The 20,313-nt window shown below is 33.6% G+C and overlaps 3 protein-coding genes across 3 annotated transcripts; 2 read left to right on the top strand and 1 right to left on the bottom strand.

Annotated features, from left to right (window-relative positions):
• Nucleotides 1-7,594: 7,594 nt before the first annotated feature.
• On the top strand, nt 7,595-12,944 carry LOC107642637 (protein NRT1/ PTR FAMILY 7.3-like). Its single transcript, XM_016346050.3, has 5 exons — nt 7,595-7,715; nt 7,803-7,923; nt 10,594-10,811; nt 10,910-11,472; nt 11,695-12,944. The coding sequence occupies exons 1-5, from the start codon at nt 7,695-7,697 to the stop codon at nt 12,563-12,565; spliced, it is 1,794 nt and encodes a 597-aa protein (XP_016201536.1). The 5' UTR covers nt 7,595-7,694; the 3' UTR covers nt 12,566-12,944.
• Nucleotides 12,945-13,007: 63 nt separating this feature from the next.
• Nucleotides 13,008-17,134, bottom strand: LOC107642638 (pyruvate kinase isozyme G, chloroplastic). Its single transcript, XM_016346051.3, has 12 exons — nt 16,870-17,134; nt 16,496-16,786; nt 16,257-16,422; nt 16,041-16,175; nt 15,835-15,945; nt 15,614-15,702; nt 15,367-15,429; nt 14,818-14,993; nt 14,327-14,429; nt 14,022-14,170; nt 13,473-13,581; nt 13,008-13,380 (listed from the first exon to the last, which is right to left on the bottom strand). The coding sequence occupies exons 1-12, from the start codon at nt 17,059-17,061 to the stop codon at nt 13,267-13,269; spliced, it is 1,698 nt and encodes a 565-aa protein (XP_016201537.1). The 5' UTR covers nt 17,062-17,134; the 3' UTR covers nt 13,008-13,266.
• Nucleotides 17,135-17,149: 15 nt separating this feature from the next.
• LOC107642639 (uncharacterized) lies at nt 17,150-18,971 on the top strand. The gene is made up of 2 exons (XM_016346052.3): nt 17,150-18,458; nt 18,845-18,971. The coding sequence occupies exon 1, from the start codon at nt 17,150-17,152 to the stop codon at nt 18,446-18,448; it is 1,299 nt and encodes a 432-aa protein (XP_016201538.2). The 3' UTR covers nt 18,449-18,458; nt 18,845-18,971.
• Nucleotides 18,972-20,313: the final 1,342 nt, after the last annotated feature.

Below are 20,313 nucleotides of genomic sequence, written 5' to 3'. Positions count from 1 at the left end.
AAGGATACACCAATAGCCATGCTTCTTCCAGTTCCATCTTGAACCCCTTTGTGGAATATTTACCTATTTCCATGAAGAAACCAAATATTTTTTGTTACCTTCCGACCGGTCGCCATCTTCTAGCAATTTTTCATCTCTCCGCAGTTCACTAGATATTTGGTAGTTTTCCAGCAGTTTGCCATTTTTCCAATAATTTGCCACTTTTTTGGCAATTTTTCTGTCGGTTTGCCATTTTTTTCGACAATTTATCACTTATTCGGCAGTTGCTATCTTTTTGACAGTTTTTTTGGTAGTTCACCACTCTTTTGGCAGTTCTGTTTGCACTTTTTTGTAACAGTTCTGTCTACGTTTCAGTCTGACAATTTTGTCTGTGCTCATTCCGTCAATTTCTGTAATTTTTTACTTATTTCATTGTCTTAACTAAGTTTCAAGCTCAAGTAGTGGTCACTTGAGTTTGAGGGAGGATGATAGAATATATTAGGATTAATTAGTATTCATTAAAAGTATTTAGTATATTTCGAGATTTATTATAGGATATTACGTTATTATGAAATCAAGCATGATGAAGAGAGAGAAAACCTAGATTGGAGATTAAACGAAAGGATGCAAAAGTAATTTTATTATTGTTAACCACAAATATAAAAACAGGGGATGTATTTATACAAGATTCTAAAAAAAGTGCTACTAACAAAATCCGTACTCTAACTACTACGCTAGGATCACTTGTAAACATTGTTAAGGGGATCAGTTGTGTGTGAAATTTCAGGTGAGTCGGCCATGGATCGTGAAAGCTCTGATACCATATGAAATGAAGCACGAAAAGAGAGAAAATCTATATTAAAGATTGAATAAAAAGATGCAAAAATAATTCTATTATTGTTAATCACAAATATGGAAACAAATATGAAAACAGGAAAATATATAAGAGTTTAAAAGAAGTGCTACTAGTACAATCTACACTTTAGTTACTAAATTAGGATATTTTAATAATTCTTTCTCATTGGTTAATTACATCTATTATACCTCTCCCCAAACTCATGGCTGCCTGAAATGCAGCCTGGGGTTGTTTCGAAACTTGTCGAACAACTGGATCGAAACTGGTTTAGTAAACACGTCCGCTATTTGTTTAGAAACAGGGGATGTATTTATACAAGAGTATAAAAGAAGTGCTACTAACACAATCTGTACTCTAACTACTACACTAGAATCACTTATAAGCATTGTTAATGGGATCATTTGTGTGTGAAATTTTTGGTGAGTCGGTCATGGACCGTGAATGCTCTGATACCATATGAAATGAAGCACAAAAAGAGAGAAAATATAAATTGGAAATTGAACGAAAAGAAGCAAAAGTAATTCTATTATTGTTAATCACAAATATGGAAACAGAGGATGTATTTATACAAGAGTCTAAAAGAAGTGCTACTAGCACAATCTGCACTCTAACTACTATATTAGGATATTTTAGTAATTTTGCTCACTAGTTAATTACATATGTTATACCTTTTCCTAAACTCATGACGACCTGAAATGCAGCCTAAATTTATTTTGCAACTTGTCAAACAGCTGGATTAAAACTGGTTTAGTGAATACGTCTGCTATTTGTTCAGAAACAGGGAATGCATTTATTCAAAAATATAAAAGAAGTGTTATTAGCACAATATATATTCTAACTACTCCTTAAGATCTACTATAAACATTGTTAATGGGATCACTTGTGTGTGAAATTTCAGGTGAGTCGGTCATGGACCGTAAATGCTCTGATACCATATGAAATGAAGCATGAAAAGAGAGAAAATCTAAAATGGAGATTGAACGAAAAGATGCAAAAGTAATTCTATTATTTTTAATCACAAATATAGAAATAGGAAATATATTTATAGAAGAGTCTAAAAGAAGTGCTACTAGCACAATTTGCACTCTAGCTACTACATTAGGATATTTTAATAATTTTTTTCACTAGTTAATTACATATGTTATACCTTCCGCCAAACTCATGGTAGCCTGAAATGTAGCCTAAGTTTGTTTTGAAACTTGTCAAACAGCTGGATTAAAACTAGTTTAGTAAATACGTCTACTATTTGTTCAGAAACAGGAAATGCATTTATACAAAAAATCTAAAAGAAGTGTTACTAGCTAGCACAATCTGTATTCTAACTACTCCACTAAAATCACTTGTAAACATTGTTAATTGGATCACTTGTGTGTGAAATTTCAGGTGAGTCGGCCATGAATCGTGAATTCTCTGATACCATATGAAATGAAGCACGAAGAGAGAAAAAATCTAAATTGGAGATTGAACGAAAAGATGCAAGTAATTCTATTATTTTTAATCACAAATATAAAAATAGGGGATGTATTTATACAAGAGTAGTCTAAAAGAAGTGCTACTAGCACAATCTGCACTCTAGCTACTACATTAGGATATTTTACTAATTTTGTTCACTAGTTAATTACATCTGTTATACCTTTTTCCAAACTCATGGCGGCCTAAAATATAGCCTGAGTTTGTTTTGAAACTTATCACACAGCTGGATCGAAACTGATTTAGTAAATATGTCTGCTATTTGTTCAGAAACAGAGAATGTATTTATACAAAAATCTAAACAAAGTGTTACTAGCACAATCTGTATTATAACTACTACACTAGAATTACTTGTAAATATTGTTAATGGAATTACTTGTGTGTGAAATTTCAGGTGAGTCGACCATGAATCGTGAATGCTCTGATACCATATAAAATGAAGCACGAAGAGAGAAAAAATCTAAATTAGAGATTGAACAAAAAAATATAAAAGTAGTTCTATTATTGTTAATCACAAATATAGAAACAGAAAATGTATTTATATAAGAGTATAAAAAAAAGTGCTACTAACACGTCAATATGCACTCTAGCTATTATAGTAAGATATTTTAATAATTTTGCTCACTAATTAATTACATTTGTTATAATTTTTATTATTTTGATTCTCTTAACACCTATAAATATTTTTATATATTGTCTCATTCTCACACAATTTAATTATACACGCATATATATTTTTTTATTATTCTCTCTTACTTTTCTAACAAATTTTATTAGTTATATAATACTATTCTTTATTTTTAGCCAATAATTAGTTAATGTCAATTGTTCTCAGTTAATGTTAGTTGTTCTCGCTTTGTCAATGTCACTACTTACAATTTGGCAATAGGAGTACAAATATCATAAAAGAAATAAAGAATACAAATCCTAATTTATATATAATTTCCAGAATTAATATATAAGAAGCCAATAATGAAGCTGTGACCGTTATTAATTAGCAATAGGGCTCTCCAACTGTTTTGAACAAGAGACGCAAGCTACCGTTCATTGCATATGATATGCAGCCAGCAATATAAATCTTGGTCTTAATTGTTAACTCCTTTAAGCATAAAGATATTTCTTTCCCTACAAGTATTTGTCATATATTTTTAAGATGACATTGGATACAAGATACACTCGTTATATATGCATTCATGATCATTGCACACCCTTGCTAGTTATTGCTGATAATGTATCCTCATTTTTTTAGAATTTTATATTCTTTGTTTGGTTTCATTTGTTACATTTATTAGATATATTATTAGAGAAAAATGCATTATAGCTTGGATGATGTTATTATTAGATTATTAGTTGCTTGACAATTGTGTTTAGCATTTATTTTGAACATTCTCTTTTGGAAAATAGAATCTAAATAAAACATTTGGGCCGTTAATTTACACACACACACATATATATAAACAGTTTGAATTTTTTCGTTATTGATTTTTAATAGTTAAAAAGTATTTTACTCTCAAAGATCATCACATGGAACATCATAATAACTATAAAAACTTGATTATAACACAGCTTTTAAGATCTTTCACTATACTAAAGATGATGGTTGAGGCAAAGTTTTTTAGGTCTAGCGGCAATTTTCAACATAATTAGAATAACCGCCTCAAAATTAATAAAGGTGGAAACTAATGTGCAGTCGACTTCATATGAAGTACCTGAGAGCCATTAGATGATTTGACTGATTTAACTAAATTTTTATCTAACGACTCTCAAATATTAACTTCACGTGAATTCGACTTTACCTGAGTTTTCACCACTAATAAATTTATTTGTGACGGTTGACAATTAATAGCTACAATTAATTTTTTACGCACAAAAAAAAGGGGAAATCCGAAATCTATTTGGTTCAAGATCCTTGAACATTGACGGCTATATATAGAAGTTACATATATATTTTCCATTTCTACTATGAATTATAAACTAAGTCCAATTTAACTTAGGAAAAATAAAAAACATATCATCAAAACATATATTATAGTTGGCGTGCAACAATTATTTATATCTGATTAAAGCTAATTATATATATATATATGTTTCCATTAAATAAATAATAAAAAGGAAAAAGAAGAAGCTAGCAAAAACTGCCGTAGACGCTTCTTCATTGTTTCTCATGAGTTTGTGCTTCATTTGATCCCGCCAGCTCTTTTGGGCTAATTCTCTTTCATTGTTTGATATGCAATTGGTGCATGCATGACACTACCACATTATTTTTAGGATTTGATAGGAATTTAACACTAATCATGATTCATGAGGACAGTTTTTTGGCCTTGCTTTGCTTTCTTGAACTTCCTTATTAATAATAATTGATTATATTTAATTTCGGTTAATTCTTGAAATGGAAAGTCTTTTGTAGCGCAATTTTGTTCGGTTTTGTTTAATTAACACACGCCGTTACACATCAACCTCATAATTAATCACAACAATAATGTTAGTAGCTCCAAGATATTTTTGGGTTTTACTTGAACTTTATATATGAAAGTAACTCCATAACGACACATTGCATGTGCCATATCCTTGTATATTGTTGTGGTTACTTGACGGTCATATATACTTTTGTTAACAAGAATAATTTTCTTTATTTATATTTTAAACGTGAATATGTTAGTGGATACTGATAAAATTGTGAAAGAATAGGAAAAAAAAAAAGATGAAAAAATTTTATTGATTGTTGATTGATTGAATTGAATTGAATTATGAAGGTAAAATTAAATATATAGAAAGCATTGCCTACGAAAAATAAAAGAAAAGATAAGAAGATAATAATAAAGACTAAAATTAGAACTGAATTTATGTATTCTATTAGGCTGAATTTGTGAGTCATGAGACTTTTTTATTGTTGTCATAGATTAAGGTGTAAGAATAGTTTAATAGATACAATTAGGGAAAGGCTCAATATTTATTATTTGTGATAAATATATATTTATTTAATAAGGATTTCAACACAAAATATGGGTTTAGATGGTAAAAAAGCATTCTTCTATTCATAATTTGAGTTTTATTTAAAAATTTATCGTTAATTAATGAATCTTTATATATATAAAATAAAATTTAAACTCTTACAATATATTTATTAAGCAGACAAATAAATTAACGAGTTAATCTAGATAATAATTCTTTAATTTACGAGGTGTCAAATAAGGTCCCAACAACTTGAGGGGATATCGATTATTAGGTCAACATATATTCATATATAATCAATTTTCAATATTATGCTCAATCGGTGCAATGCATTATTGTTCCCCACTAGGGGAAGAAATAACTTCCAATTCTAAACCCCTTAGCTTGTTTAATTTTTGTCGAGGAATTTAATAATTAAGCATATATATGCCGAATAATGGAATCATATCCCTATAATAATAGAGCTAAAGATATTACAACAAACAAAATCATAGCAGAAAAATGTGATTATACATATATATGTTTATTATTTATTCTCGGGAATATTATTGCACTATTCATCCATTTTATTGTGATTCTTGCATTGTGAGCTCACTCTAAGTAAGCACATCTCACACACACATAATATTGAAAAATTTTCGAGCCTACCGTCGTCCTGGTGTTTCAGTTATTTTTAACCGTTGATCTTAATTATAAAAAATATATATAATATATATAATTAAAATCAACGGTTAAAAATCACTGGTACAGCAATATAACAGTACACTTAAAAATCTTCCCATAATATATATATTATTCGTATTAGGCATGTAAGCTACAAACGGAGCAATAATATTAACCCTAGATACCTGGAATAATACAAATAACCATTAGAATTTTTTTTTCTTTTATTTTGTGGTGGCAAAAATTTGTTTAATTAAATATGTATGACAAACTTGGTAGATCAATATTCGCATGAAATATATTCTCTTGGTTTGATTATTATTCCATACTCCTTGAATTTATATTGCACCAGATACTTATTAATGATGTTTATATGTATGGTTAATTAATGAGTACATCAAGCTTCAAATTAAAAATGTGAATAGTCACTACTATAATAATGAAGCTCTTGAAAACTATCAAGAATATCAAATTAGCGAACATATTCATCCTACATCACAATTCTGAATTCTCTCACCTACTAGCTTGCATCATGATTTGATTATTATGGATCGGAGAAGATATAAAGAGAATGACCGATGAATAAAAACCAAATAAATTTCATCTCCAATTCTCCATTGATAGGTTTTATTATCGGTTTGTTGGTTTACATTTTTTTTCAATTATATATATATATATATATATATAGACCTAGCTAGGTTAGGGATAATGCAAGATCATGTCAACATATTTTATTCTTAAAAAAAAAATTGAAAGAAGACGTTACATCAAGTACTAAAATTATCATAACTTAGTATTTCTATTGGGTCATGAAAACAAAAATAATTTGTCAAATTGCAAATCAGAAAAAAAAAATTGTACAGAGTTTTGGATGATTACATTCGATAATATTATAAAGACAATATTTAATTTTTTTAATATAACATCTATAATTTTATATATATAATATTTATAATTATATATTATTATATTTAAAATTGTAACATATTATTTTAACAAATAATTTTAGGCTACTTGTATAATAGCTAAAATTTTAATTTAATTCTTAAAATTTTTTAATATTATAATTTTAAATAAATCAATTAATTTTACAAAATTTATACTAAATCTAATAATTTTATAATTTAAATTTTATTAAAATGTTAGGCTTTATATATTTAATTTACTTTTTTTTATTTTAAGTAAAATTTCGATTATTTTTACTTGACTATTTGAACTAAATTTTTTTAGGTTTAATTACTCTGTTGGTCCTATAGTTTTGTAAAATTTTTAATTAAGTCCCTATACATTTTTTCTTTTTAATTGGGTTTCAGCATCAATTTTTTTTTTCAATTAAGTTCCTTTTAGTAGTAATTAGCTTAATTTTATAGGGACCCAACTAAAAAAAAGAATTGGTACAGGGACCTAAATAAAAGGAAAATAAAATGTAGAGATCCAATTAAAAAAAAATTGATGCAAGAATTCAATTAAAAGAAAAAAAAATATAAGAACCTAATTGAAAATTTTGCAAAACTATAGGAAACAGCAGAGTAATTAAACCATTTTTCTATTGTTATATGTTCCATGTGATTGTGTAGAGTGGATGTCCCCACTGTATTACAACATGAAATCTGGACCGTCCATGAGATCCATACTTCCCCTATTTATAGCATCACACTACTCTTTCATTTTCTTATGTAACATTACTACAATCAACTAATATTATACCTTCCTCTCTGCCCCTCACTCTTCATTCCCCTGCATCAAACTAAACTTGTTTGTGATCATCATATCAATGGCTTGCTTAGAGTTAGAGGTGAGTCTAAGTTTCATATAGAAAAAGCATAACATTATTTCAATATTCATTGCATAATTGATTCTTAAGAAACTTAATTAAAAGCAGGGAAAGTTGAATGATGATGAGGAGCAAGAAGAATTGACTCTTGATGGCAGTGTGGATTTGCATGGCCGTCCTGCTATCAGAACCAAATCTGGAACATGGCTTGCTGGAATTATCATTCTCTGTAAGCTTCACATTTATTTCATTATTTCTTCTTAATTAATTACTATTATTTAATTTTTTGAGAGGTACATAATAAAAATCACAGAAACATAACTACCTCCGACACATACAGTATAGTACACATGCAAATACAAATACAAATACAAATACGTAGCACGTATATAAACGGATAAACCTTTATGCATATATAGATGAAGATACTTTTATATAAAGAGATCTTTATTTAAAAATGATAATTAAGATTGATATATATTATGTTAGTAGTTTAATTAATTAAGTATGTTATGTTTAGTTTAGTAAGAAAAGATGATAGTTGAAATATTAGTACATATTATATTAATTTAATTAAATATATTATAGATATGTTATCAGAAAGAAAGGAAGGGCTGAAGTCATCTTATCAGTTAGTGATAAGAAGAAGATGAAAGTGTTACATTTCCGATGCAAAATCCAGAACAACGTAACTGAGGGGGGAGCGTGAGGCAAAGGAAGAAAGAGTAGTGATGTATTAAGTTAATTGATGGAGGCTTTTGTCTCCACGCTAAGTTTATAAGTTATTATAAACGATACAAATTAAAATAAGAGCAATAGCATGAGTATGTTACTGACACGTAGCCAATGAGTAATAGCTCAAATGGCATAGTCTCCTCATACTCAATGAAGAGATTGCGGGTTCGAGTCTCCTATCTTTGGTAAAAAAAAAAAAAAAATGTTACTGACACGTAACCTTTGCCTGTCACCACGACTTTGCATGACTTGTGTCCTTGCCACGTGTCACGATGCATATGTGCACACTTATATTAGAAGCATACTCGAAAGGAGCACGTGAGTAACACTCGCATTATTATTACTATAGTGGCTAAGTAGTTTTGCTTTTTTATTTGATAAATTAAAGGCTTGCTTTTATATATAAGCCGTCGTTCTATATATCTACATGCAAGGATTCAAGGAAAATTGGCACAGGTCACAATCCTGCAACTAATGAATCCTACTTTTGGGTTAATTTTTAATTTTTTTTTTTTTTACAATTGCTATTGCACGTCAAAAATCATTGCCTCTTGGGTTTATATTGATACTTTAATAAAATTGAATATTTATACAGATATTTATTCATATTGCTATGTTTTAAATATATGATTCTTTTTCAATATATACCATTAGATAATAATGTAGAGAGACAAATCAATTAGGTACCTATGCCGGCAATTAATGTTCAAAATGATTTTTGGGTTTAGAAAATAGAAAGATTATGCACAAACGTGTTCTACTAGGAACAAGGTGACACATTCATCGTCCACGGCAGAAAGTAGGTTCATGAATCATAATATGAATATAACTTATAAAAGCACATATATCTTTTTGTAAAAGAAATTATTTCTTTTCACAAAACCAGCCTTCGAAGTGTTATATCGTCCATGAAGCGGTGAAGCCATTCATTACTAAGGACAAAGGCATGACACTGCGTTTGTTTATAGATATAAGATATTGAATTATGAATATAAAAATATAAAATTATATTTAGTAGATAAAATATAAATATATTAATAAAAAAATATAATTTATTTTTTTATTATTTTTATTAAATTTTTATAATTATATTTTTTATTATTATTATATTTTTAATTTTTTTGTATAAAAAATAAAAATAAATTAAATTTTTATAATTTATTTTAATTTATTATCAAACAAAATACAAAAATTTTAATTTTTGTGCTTCTAATTTTTATATTTTAATTTTAGTATTTTGTCTTGTCTTTAAAATTAAATACAACCTAAAAGTGTTTGCTCTATAAAGATGAACCCTATATAACCCAAAATTATTATTATTTTATTATAATAAAATAATGTAATTTCTAATATACATTAACATGTTATTGCCAATGAGTTATAGCTCAAATGGCATAGTCTCTCCATACTCAATTAAGAGGTTGCGGGTTCGAGTCTCCTATTTTTGGTGTGTATATATATATATATATATAATGCTTTATTGGTGGCAATGCAATAATCCTAGGAAAAGCTGATAGAGGTGCTAATGTGTTATCACAGTTGTTCTTGATCCATTTTAGAATAAGATTTCACGTGCACAGGATCAACTTCCCTGTTACTATATACTGATGTGAACTGATTCACGTTTCAGGAATCTTTACACATCATTTTCCACCATCTGTGAAGGGTCCTCACTCCAGTTGATTATCTATAACACACACTTTCAAATAACTATTAATTAAGTGAAACACTGAAACAGAACATCTACATGGAGACAAAAATAAAAGTAATATCACTTTAGATTGAAATGTTAAAAAAAAAAAAAAAAGTAAAATAAAAGTGATAAACATGAATGTCAACTCAAAGTACAATTAATATTTAGAAAATCATGGTAAGGCATAACGATGTTATCTAAAAATGGGAAAGAAAAAAAAAAAAGCAATTTATATGTGCTGTGCAGGCTTTAATTATCAAAAGGAACTTCAGCTATTAGTGATCTTAAGTGATTTGATTCACTGCCTTTGTAGAAGTCCGTCGCTTCCGTGATAAGTTACACGAGAATCGAGGATACTGCCATAGATACTTATCATGAGTTTATATAATGCATGTACATAAAAGCATATATAATATGTGGGAGTATTGCATGAAGGAATATGACCCTGACTGAGATTGTTGTATGTATCAGTGAACCAAGGTCTGGCAACCCTTGCATTCTTTGGAGTTGGAGTGAACCTGGTGCTGTTCCTGACAAGGGTGGTAGGACAAAACAATGCTGAAGCAGCAAACAATGTGAGCAAGTGGACTGGGACTGTTTACATCTTCTCTCTCGTGGGTGCTTTCCTAAGTGATTCTTACTGGGGAAGATACAAAACTTGTGCTGTTTTTCAAGTCATCTTTGTACTCGTAAGTATACCTACAAACTCTCTCTTGTTTTTCCTCTTCCTAGATCTTAGTACATTCCTTGATCACTAAAAGAAAAATCTTCTTCTGGCTTGTTATAGGGTCTATCATCCTTATCCCTATCATCATACCTCTTCTTGGTTAAGCCTAAAGGTTGTGGGAATGAATTGGTTCAATGTGGGAAACATTCAAGGTTGGAGATGGGGATGTTCTACCTTTCAATCTATCTCATCGCCTTGGGCAATGGAGGCTATCAACCCAATATTGCCACATTTGGGGCAGATCAGTTTGATGAGGAGCACTCAAAGGAGGGTCCCTCAAAGGTGGCATTTTTTAGCTATTTCTACCTGGCTTTGAACCTTGGCTCCCTCTTCTCAAACACCATTCTAGGCTATTTTGAAGATGAAGGAATGTGGGCACTTGGGTTCTGGGTATCTGCAGGCTCTGCCTTAGCCGCACTTATTTTGTTCCTTGTAGGCACACCAAGGTATAGGCACTTCAAGCCCAGTGGCAACCCTCTCTCCAGATTTTGCCAAGTTCTTGTTGCTGCATCAAGGAAATGGAAAGTCCAAGTGCCATCAAATGAAGAGGAGTTATATGATAAGCATACAATAGATTCTGCCACCAACAGCAACAGAAAGATTCTCTACACTCACGGGTTCAAGTAAGTAGTGGACCAGTACATTAGATACTATTGTTCATGGGTAGATGCTCATACTTTATACTTCGAATCTCCAAGTCTGCATGAATTCTTTTCCTGCATTCATGTAACCATTTTGCTAAGACCATGGCATAGGTTACTAAATAAAGAAGACTGTCAGTATGTCGTTCATGATTCTATTGAGAAATGATGATTTGATAAATTTGTCATTTCTCTGTATTGCAGGTTCTTGGATAGGGCAGCATATATATCCTCAAGAGATCTAGAGGACCAAAAGAATTCCCTTTACAACCCTTGGCACCTCTGTCCTATAAGTCAGGTTGAAGAAGTTAAATGCATACTGAGACTTCTTCCAATTTGGCTTTGCACCATAATATACTCGGTGGTTTTCACACAAATGGCTTCTCTTTTTGTGGAACAAGGTGCAGCCATGAAAACCACTATTTCTCATTTCAGAATACCACCGGCTAGCATGTCAAGCTTTGATATCCTCAGTGTAGCTGTCTTCATTTTCTTTTACCGTCGAGTTCTTGATCCGTTTGTGGGAAAACTTAAGAAGTCAGACTCCAAGGGTCTTACTGAACTTCAAAGAATGGGAGTCGGACTCGTCATAGCTGTACTAGCAATGGTTTCTGCCGGGTTAGTTGAATGCTATAGGCTTAGGTATGCCAAACCAGGATGCATCCACTGCAATGGCACAAGCTCTCTAAGCATCTTCTGGCAAATCCCTCAGTATGCATTTATAGGAGCTTCTGAAGTGTTTATGTATGTAGGCCAGTTAGAGTTCTTCAATGCTCAAACACCCGATGGCTTAAAGAGCTTTGGAAGTGCACTTTGCATGACATCCATCTCCCTTGGGAACTATGTCAGCAGCTTACTTGTAAGCATGGTTATGAAGATATCCACTGAGGATCACATGCCTGGGTGGATCCCTGGAAACCTCAACAGAGGCCACCTAGATAGGTTTTACTTTCTCTTAGCGGTCTTGACATCTATGGACTTGATCGCTTATATTGCATGTGCAAAGTGGTACAAGTGTATCCAACTGGAAGGGAAATGTGAAGAGCATGATGAGGCAAGTAGTTTCAAAGTCTAATTTTCCAGGGACATAATTCAAAGGCAATGGTAACAATATATGTTAATAAGAGAAAGAATGGAGAAACTAGTCTATATAACCTTGGTTATAGTTGCTACTTGCTACTGGAAGAAAAGTTTTGCTTGTTTGCAGTAAGAGAAGCCCTTCTAATCAGCACGCGAGTCTCCGACTCTAATACAATGGGAACTCGCTCTTTTATTCACCCTACTGATTTTCAGTTCACTTTCTTGAAGCCATAGTTGTGTACAAACTAAACTTTTATGAGGCAATAAGAGTGTTTTTGGGTCCTCAAAAGCTTCCCTTCTTTCTCATTTGTATGTTCCATTGCTAAAGATGTAGTGACATGTATAATCTCAATTTTTGTCCTTAATGTCTGGAACTCGACTTTCATACAATGGATAATCCACTAATTAAGGCAATAAAAAAGTTCAAAAGAGAGAAATTCCTTAAGGGCCTTCTAATACATTCTAATTAGGCTAATTGAATGTACATGCATTATTTCAGGTTTGAACCATTTGGTACTGTACACAGCTCTTTCTAGATCATTTACAAAGAACAGAATAAAGCAACTTGTATTACTGGCTACAAATTTGACATATGCATAACCTATGATTCAAAGTAAACAGAACTAGATACAACTTACAAGATAGCCAAAACTTTTTGTCCAGTCTTGAGAACGAAAGAACCTGCAAAGAAAAATCTTATCCTTGAACCTTACGAACTTGTATGTGGTGAGTGGATTCCTCACGCCAGATTGGTTGTGCTCCACTTTGAACAAGGGTAACATGCTGTCCCTCGAGCAAATGACCCTTACTCTGAAACATGGAGACTTTTCAGCAACATTTGCAAGAAAACCTATCAATTATCATACATAAATGTGAGTGCAAATGATGGAGATATTCCTCACCAGGAGAAGCTTAATGGCTCTAGAGAAGGTCTCCTCTGCATCGTTTGAAAATTGCATGAATATGGGCATGACCCCATGATAAAGTGCCAACCTCTGCTTAATCCGTTCTCTATGAATAACAGCAACCCCCCAAATACTCAATAAGTAGATAATTATTTAATCGGGGATTGAACCAGATTGATTGAACACTAAAAGAATATCATGGCAGATGAAAATTATAAAGGATAAAACCTGGACCAAAATATTATCCTTATTTGTCATACAATGAAAATATGATATAACTCTTAGACTGAATGATATGTTCAGTACTTGAGAATTGAGATTCGGAAACAAGGATAGAGAGATGCTTGACCATTCTATTTTCAAAATCATTGAAAATTACTATCACTCCTGAAAGGACATCATGAATGCAACAGCAGAGTTCAACAAAAAATGAGCTCTGGTTATACGTATATATGAAGTCCATATATTTTACCTATTTGAAATGGGCACAAAAATTTAAAATTAAATAAAGCAACATACACATGCTACTATTCTGCTGATACTCACTGATTTGTGAACGCAAAGATTGTCGAGTAAGGCCTATAATGGCTCAAAAGAATAGCCATGGATCCTGTTCTGGTAAAAACAATGATAGGAGCATTTAGAGTATTAGACATAGTTGTCGAGTGGAAAGCAAACATTTCTCCCATGCGGCTCTGCAAAAAATTAAACACACATTAATTAAGACTTTTGGACATGATTGATAAAATCTATAGCAATAAATCTTCTACAATATACGAAACTAAGCTCCAACTGTTGCACACATAATTTACGAGGAGACTAATTTTTTTCCCCCCGAAGAAAGCACATACTTTATGCGGACTTAAGTTTCCTGGATAAGCTTCACTATTCTTAATACTTGATTCAGTCCTTAAAGCCACCGAGTGCATAACTTTAACAGCTTTCAATGGATATCTGAAACAGCAGCAATCATCTTAAAACAGACATTATTAGACTAAAAAGTTTGGACAACAGGTACATCAAAGGAAAAATGTTCAGCACAAAAGACAAAGAGCAATACCTTGTCATAAAATTTTAAAAGACTTATGGGGGGAAAATCTTGATACAGAAAGGAGTTCTATAATATTTCCATAATCTACAAACATATAAACTGGATGAAAAGCATGGTTTTGTAGCCATCAAAGGTATTTTTCACATTTGAGGACAGGGCTTAGCTTTTAGTATTGCCTTCCTAGTCTCTACAACCATTACACTTCACAAATGAATATTGAAATAAGTTCTAATAGCCAATCAAAAAAAAAAAATCAAGGAACCAAGATCAACAAAGGAATAGCACACTCACTTTCCATGAGCAGTTTCTCCAGAAAGCATGATGGCATCTGTACCTTCTCTTACGGCAATTGCAATGTCTGACACTTCTGCCCTTGTTGGTGTAGGATGAGCAATCATGCTTTCAAGCATATTTGTTGCCACAATAACCGGCTTTTGCATACCATGACATCTTCTTATGATATCCTCCTGTTTTATTGGCAAATAGGAATGAACAACATGGAAATCAGAACTAAACATAATCTTCACTTCCTAAATCAATAAAAAGAGAAATGTGGTCATTCTAGCAAAATATAGCCATATAGAACTTCCAAGCAGCAGCAGAAAGGCTTTCCTAAATTGATGCAAATGGCTAAAACTATTAGCATTAACAAACTGAAACTCGTAACACCTAGTGAAGTTGGTTTAATTTTATTAGGCTTTCCCACTTCCACTGAACACTGCATCTCTGAATAGATATATCATGCAACAAAGCAATAACTATTGTCATAGACAATATCCAGAAAAGCTAATGTACATCTCACAAACTTTGAGCAAAATGGCGTAAATATCATCGTTTTACCTGCAGTAAAGGAACTTCCTCAATTGGAAGTTCAGCTCCAAGGTCACCACGAGCAACCATGGCCTGCAAAATAAAAATCATTGAAGATATTACACACAAACAACATGGACAAAAAAAAAACAATAAATAAAAAGTGCAGGCAAATAAATGATCTCCAACATCACATAGATTTCAGTCCTTTTATCCGGAAGATATTATTAAAGATACGAAATCTCCACAATGGAAGTTCAGCCTTCAAGAAACAAACCCCATCTGAAGCTGAAAGTATTGAATGAAGATTTGGTATAGAATCCGCACTTTCAATTTTTACAATCACATGTATATCAGCATTATGACCTATACAAAAGGTTAACAGTGATTTAGCTCATAAAGAGAAGCAATGCTACGCAGAGAAAGACAAAATGCATACACATAAATGCTCACACCTAGAGACAGGAGATAAGACAGGCAAGAAAAAGAAAAAATTACTTTTGAGGTAGTCTTTTAACTCATGAACCACTCTTGCATCCTTGACAAATGAGACAGCATAAAAGTCTACTTGATTGTCTACCCCAAACTTGATATCTTCCCAATCCTTCTCTGATGTTAAAGCACATGGCAAAGCAACATAAAATTTTGAAATGCATCCATCTTGTGAGTATCTAAAAGTGAATAATAGAATAACTGAATTGTACCAGTTATGGAAGGAAGTGTTGCACTTTTTCCCCGGACATTCAAATGACGCCTAGATTTCAATTCTCCACCATCAATCACTTCACATTTAACTGAGTCATTTGTCTTTGACTTAACAGCAAGAGACATCATTCCCCCTAAAATTACAACCTGATGAGATCATAATCTTCTACACAGTAACACTGACATATTGAAATAGGCAACCGGACTTGACTTACCATCAACGAGTAATATGTCTCCAACCTCAACATCATTGACAAAGTCATCATAATTGACACTGACAGTGTCTTCAGTGGAGACACCCCTCCTAATGGTGAAATTGAATGTTTGACCTTCCTTGAGTAAAATTGGCTGAGGTACATCCGCACTCCTAACTTCAGGACCCTGCTAACAAAAATCAGTTTGAGGGTTTGTCCCAAATTCAAAAACTAAATCCAATACACAAAATAGCAATAACCTTGGTGTCAAGCATGATAGCTATAACATTGTCTTGAAACTGAGCATTGTATTCTTTAACGAAATCAATGGTTTTCTGGTGCGATGCATGGTCACCATGGGACATATTCAATCGCGCCACGTTCATTCCAGTTTCGGCAAGCTTCCATATCATGTCACGGGAGCTGGTAGCGGGACCTATCGTGCACACTATCTTAGTTTTCCTGCGTAAATCGGAAGTCACCGCTCCCACGTGGACACCGTAATCAGCAGGGAGAACCTCAAAGGGAGAGTTTGACCTGTCGCTGTCTTCCTATTAAAAAAATAAATAAGTGGAAATGAATTAGTTGGTGATTTAGTAAGTGAATGAATGATTGAGAGGAATTGATTCGTAACAAGAGGTGGAAAGCCATTGGAGGAGGAAATTTGAGTGAAGCTCATTGATGCGGGTTGGTGGCAAAGTGGTCGCGATTTCCATATTGTTGGAGGCTTGGCGTGGAGGAGCACCACGTCGGCGATGTGTCTGGAAGAACACAGATCGGATTTGAAGACGGAGATGGAAGTTGAAAGATTAATAACACTTGCCATTTGAATTTTGATGAGGAATTTGTGATTCAGTGAGTGAGTCAGAGAGGGAGAGGGATGGAACTTGGAAAGGTTGAAACCTGCTGAGAATATGCTGCGGTGTCAGTTTGTTACGAGAGGAAAAGTCTTCTTTGCCCCTGATACCAGATTCGTAACCGTAAGGCCCAAACTCACCAGTCTCATCATCTTTCTCAGTTTCTCTCTCCAACGGCACGGTGGTTGTGATTCACCGTTAACTCTTTTGGTCTCAGCTGAGTCAACCATGAAGCTGTCCCTCAAATTTCAGGGTCACGATGAAAACCACCACCACATGACGGCCAAGTTACCCATCACCATCTTCAACCACCCATTCCTTTCTACCATCACCGCCTCCTCCTCCGCGACCGCCTCGGGTTCCGACTTTTGCTTCTCGCTCTCCACCAACTTCCCGTCAGGCCCGTCCCTCAAGGTCTCTTACTTCCCCACCGCCACCTCCACCGCCACGGCTTCCCTCCCGTTCTCTCTTTCCCTGAAATCGGGGTTGGGGCTGATGGGGTGCCCTCGCCACTCCCCTCTGGTGTTCTCTGCCAGCTTCACCCTCTCCCCTTCCTACGCCCCTCTTCCCTCTTTCTTCCTCCACCTCAAGCCCCAATTCGGTCATTTCTCCCTCAACAAAACCGTCTTCTCCGATGCTATTCCCCCTCCCGAACCTACCAAACCCTATTTCGCCACTGCTTCCCTCGATCGTAATGGTTCTTCTTCCGGTTGGCAAGAGATGAAACTGGAGCCTTTTGGTCCCAGAGACAACAACAACCACAATGATCGTATTAATGATACCCCTGGAACTGTGCTTGTTCCTGAGAGTGAGAAGAGGAACAACAGAAACGGTGAACGACGCGGCGTTTCAGCTGGTGTTGCGGTTATGGCTAGGACAGTGATCCCTGTGACGAAGGGGCTTCTGTTGAATATGCGTTGGGGAGTGAACTTCCCGGAGGATTGGGGGTTGAAGATGCCGTATTTGACAGTAAACAAGATTGGGTTAGAGAGGGTTGTTGAGGAAGCTAAGCAAGAGAACGAATATAAGAAGAAGGGAAGGGATTTGCAGATGCTGAAGGGAATGTGTTTGTGGATGAAGAAGGACTTGGAGGATGCAGAGAAGGAGAATAGGGAGATGAAGCAGCTGTTGGATGAGATCAGAGTTAGAAGCAATGGTGGTGGTAACGGTGGGAGGAAGGTGTCGCATTCGAGTGCAGGGTCTAGCGAGTTTGAACGTTGGAGAAGCAAGAAGAGTGTTAAAGAAGCTAACGAGAAGAAAGAACCGGCATCACCAAAACAGAGTGTAGCGAGTGATGTGGAATCTGAATTGCAGAAAGCCATACAAGCAGCCGCCGCAGCTGCTACTTCCTCTTAGCAAGAAGGAGGTCATTTACTCATTTTTATTCTGAATTTGCAGTGCTTTCAATGTACATGAATTCTGAGCTTCTGTTTCTTATTGATAAAATGGTACTACTTCTATATGAACTCTGAATTCTACAACAACTATCTCTTTGGGTTGATGGAAGGAGAGGTATGGAGTGGAATGAAATACATTACCAAAACTTGCATTGTTTGGATTTGAAAATTTTGAGATGGAACGGGAGAGGAATTGAATGGAATAGTGATCTTTGATTTTCTTTTATTCATTTACTATCTTTGTTATGTTACCAATTTAGGCAATTATATTTGAGGAATGCTAGAAGCTCAAATTTATTATTTAGTTATCAATATTCAGAAGTATGGGTTAAAAATATATTTAAAATTTTATCAGGATTAACTTTTGAGTCTGGAATTTGGAAGAAAACCAGTCTCTATTGCTGCCATTCTTTGAATCCATTGCAACTCCAAGTCCAAGTTCCATGATGCTGCTCGTGTATGCTTCTCAGATAATTGTTCATTCTATTGTTTGTATATTTTAGTAATAGCAAGAATTAATATTCCATTTTTGTTGTTTGGATATTTCAATATAATGTAATACTTCTGTAAGAAAAATAATAATTCACAGTCTGTCCCATTCTTATTCAATCCAAATAATAGAACTCATATTTTAGGAAAATTTAAAAATATATCTCAATTATCAAATATTAATTTAACATGTTATATATAGATAACTGATTTTATTGGTAATTTTTATTATATACCTAACATTGTTAAAAAAATTAGTATCAATTTAGTAATTTACTATTAGTTGACTAATGAGTATCTAAATAATTAGCACTCACCAATTTTTTTTTTTTTTGGTTGTTCAAAAACTCCCAACGGGAACAAGACCACAAATAGTTAAGGACATTAACAAGTTCCGTCGAAGGCACTAGCCACACGGCTTCGTCAATAGTTCTCAGTTTCATAGTGAGCAAGCCAATCTGTTATCTTGTTGGCTTTGAACGGCAGTGCTATGATGCTGAAATTAATATTTTTCAATGGGTGCTGAAATAAAATTTGCTGATCACGCTATATAATAAATGAGTGTTGTTGTTGGTGTGACACGGAAAGTCAGAAAGTAAGTAGAAGCAGTAATTGGTCAAGATGGTGTCAGGTAATTAAACCAAAAAATTTATATAAATTGAGGTGGTTATAGTCGAGTTAATACTCAAATTGTCCCTGAAATTTGACCTCCGACTCAATTTAGTTCTCAAGATTTTAATTGACTTTAATTGTACCCTGAAATTTTGACATGCACCTCAAATTGGCCCTTCCGTCATTATCCGTCATCGGAAAGTTGACCTGGCAATTTTGGTTGACACCGGCACCTTAGTAGTTAGATGACGAGGCAAAATGTTTGAAGGCATCAATTTAACCCTTAAAAATTTCAAATAAAACCTAGAAGTCCCAATTTTCCCAAATCGCAAGAGTGCCTCTAAGAGTTGAGAAGAATGTTGGGGAGCAGCAGCCAAGACTCAGGTAACTCTAGTAGAGCTCGTTCGCATGGTGGTTGGGTGAAGAATGCACACTGTGATAGAGGTGGGAGGGTTTCGCATTGGTGCAGTTGTGGGTTGCATCCTATTCTTCGGTGGTCTGGAACGGATTCCAATCCAGAAAGATCATTTTAGGATGCTCTAACTATAATGTGAGTTGGTTGAATTGTTGCAAGTTGATTGTGTGTCTTATTTCTCAAATCCTTGTTAGTTTTGTAGTTGTTCTTCTTCTCAATTTTTTTTTGAATTTTTGGTGTTGTAGACTACCGGTAAGAGATAGTGCAGCTTTTTTAAAAGGACAGATGTTGAAGAAGAAGAAGTCATA

This window comes from Arachis ipaensis, chromosome B5, assembly GCF_059453495.1.
Source record: "Arachis ipaensis isolate K30076 ecotype BB chromosome B5, ASM5945349v1, whole genome shotgun sequence".
NCBI classification, from domain to species: Eukaryota; Viridiplantae; Streptophyta; class Magnoliopsida; order Fabales; family Fabaceae; genus Arachis; species Arachis ipaensis.
The sequence above is the reverse complement of the archived record's forward strand: the minus strand, read 5'-3'. Positions and strand labels throughout refer to the sequence as shown.

Excerpts from the sequence above, each read along its gene's own strand:
- LOC107642638 (XM_016346051.3), bottom strand. The coding sequence starts at position 17,061 with ATGGCAAGTGTTATTAATCTTTCAACTTCCATCTCCGTCTTCAAATCC. Across the intron at positions 15,703-15,834 it reads GTTAAAAGACTACCTCAAAA|GTCATAATGCTGATATACAT; the intron begins GTAATTTTTTCT and ends CCTTTTGTATAG. Across the intron at positions 13,582-14,021 it reads ATCTTTGCGTTCACAAATCA|AGAACGGATTAAGCAGAGGT; the intron begins GTGAGTATCAGC and ends TGTTATTCATAG.
- LOC107642639 (XM_016346052.3), top strand. The coding sequence starts at position 17,150 with ATGCTGCGGTGTCAGTTTGTTACGAGAGGAAAAGTCTTCTTTGCCCCT.
- LOC107642637 (XM_016346050.3), top strand. The coding sequence starts at position 7,695 with ATGGCTTGCTTAGAGTTAGAG. Across the intron at positions 7,716-7,802 it reads TGGCTTGCTTAGAGTTAGAG|GGAAAGTTGAATGATGATGA; the intron begins GTGAGTCTAAGT and ends AATTAAAAGCAG. Across the intron at positions 10,812-10,909 it reads TTCAAGTCATCTTTGTACTC|GGTCTATCATCCTTATCCCT; the intron begins GTAAGTATACCT and ends GGCTTGTTATAG.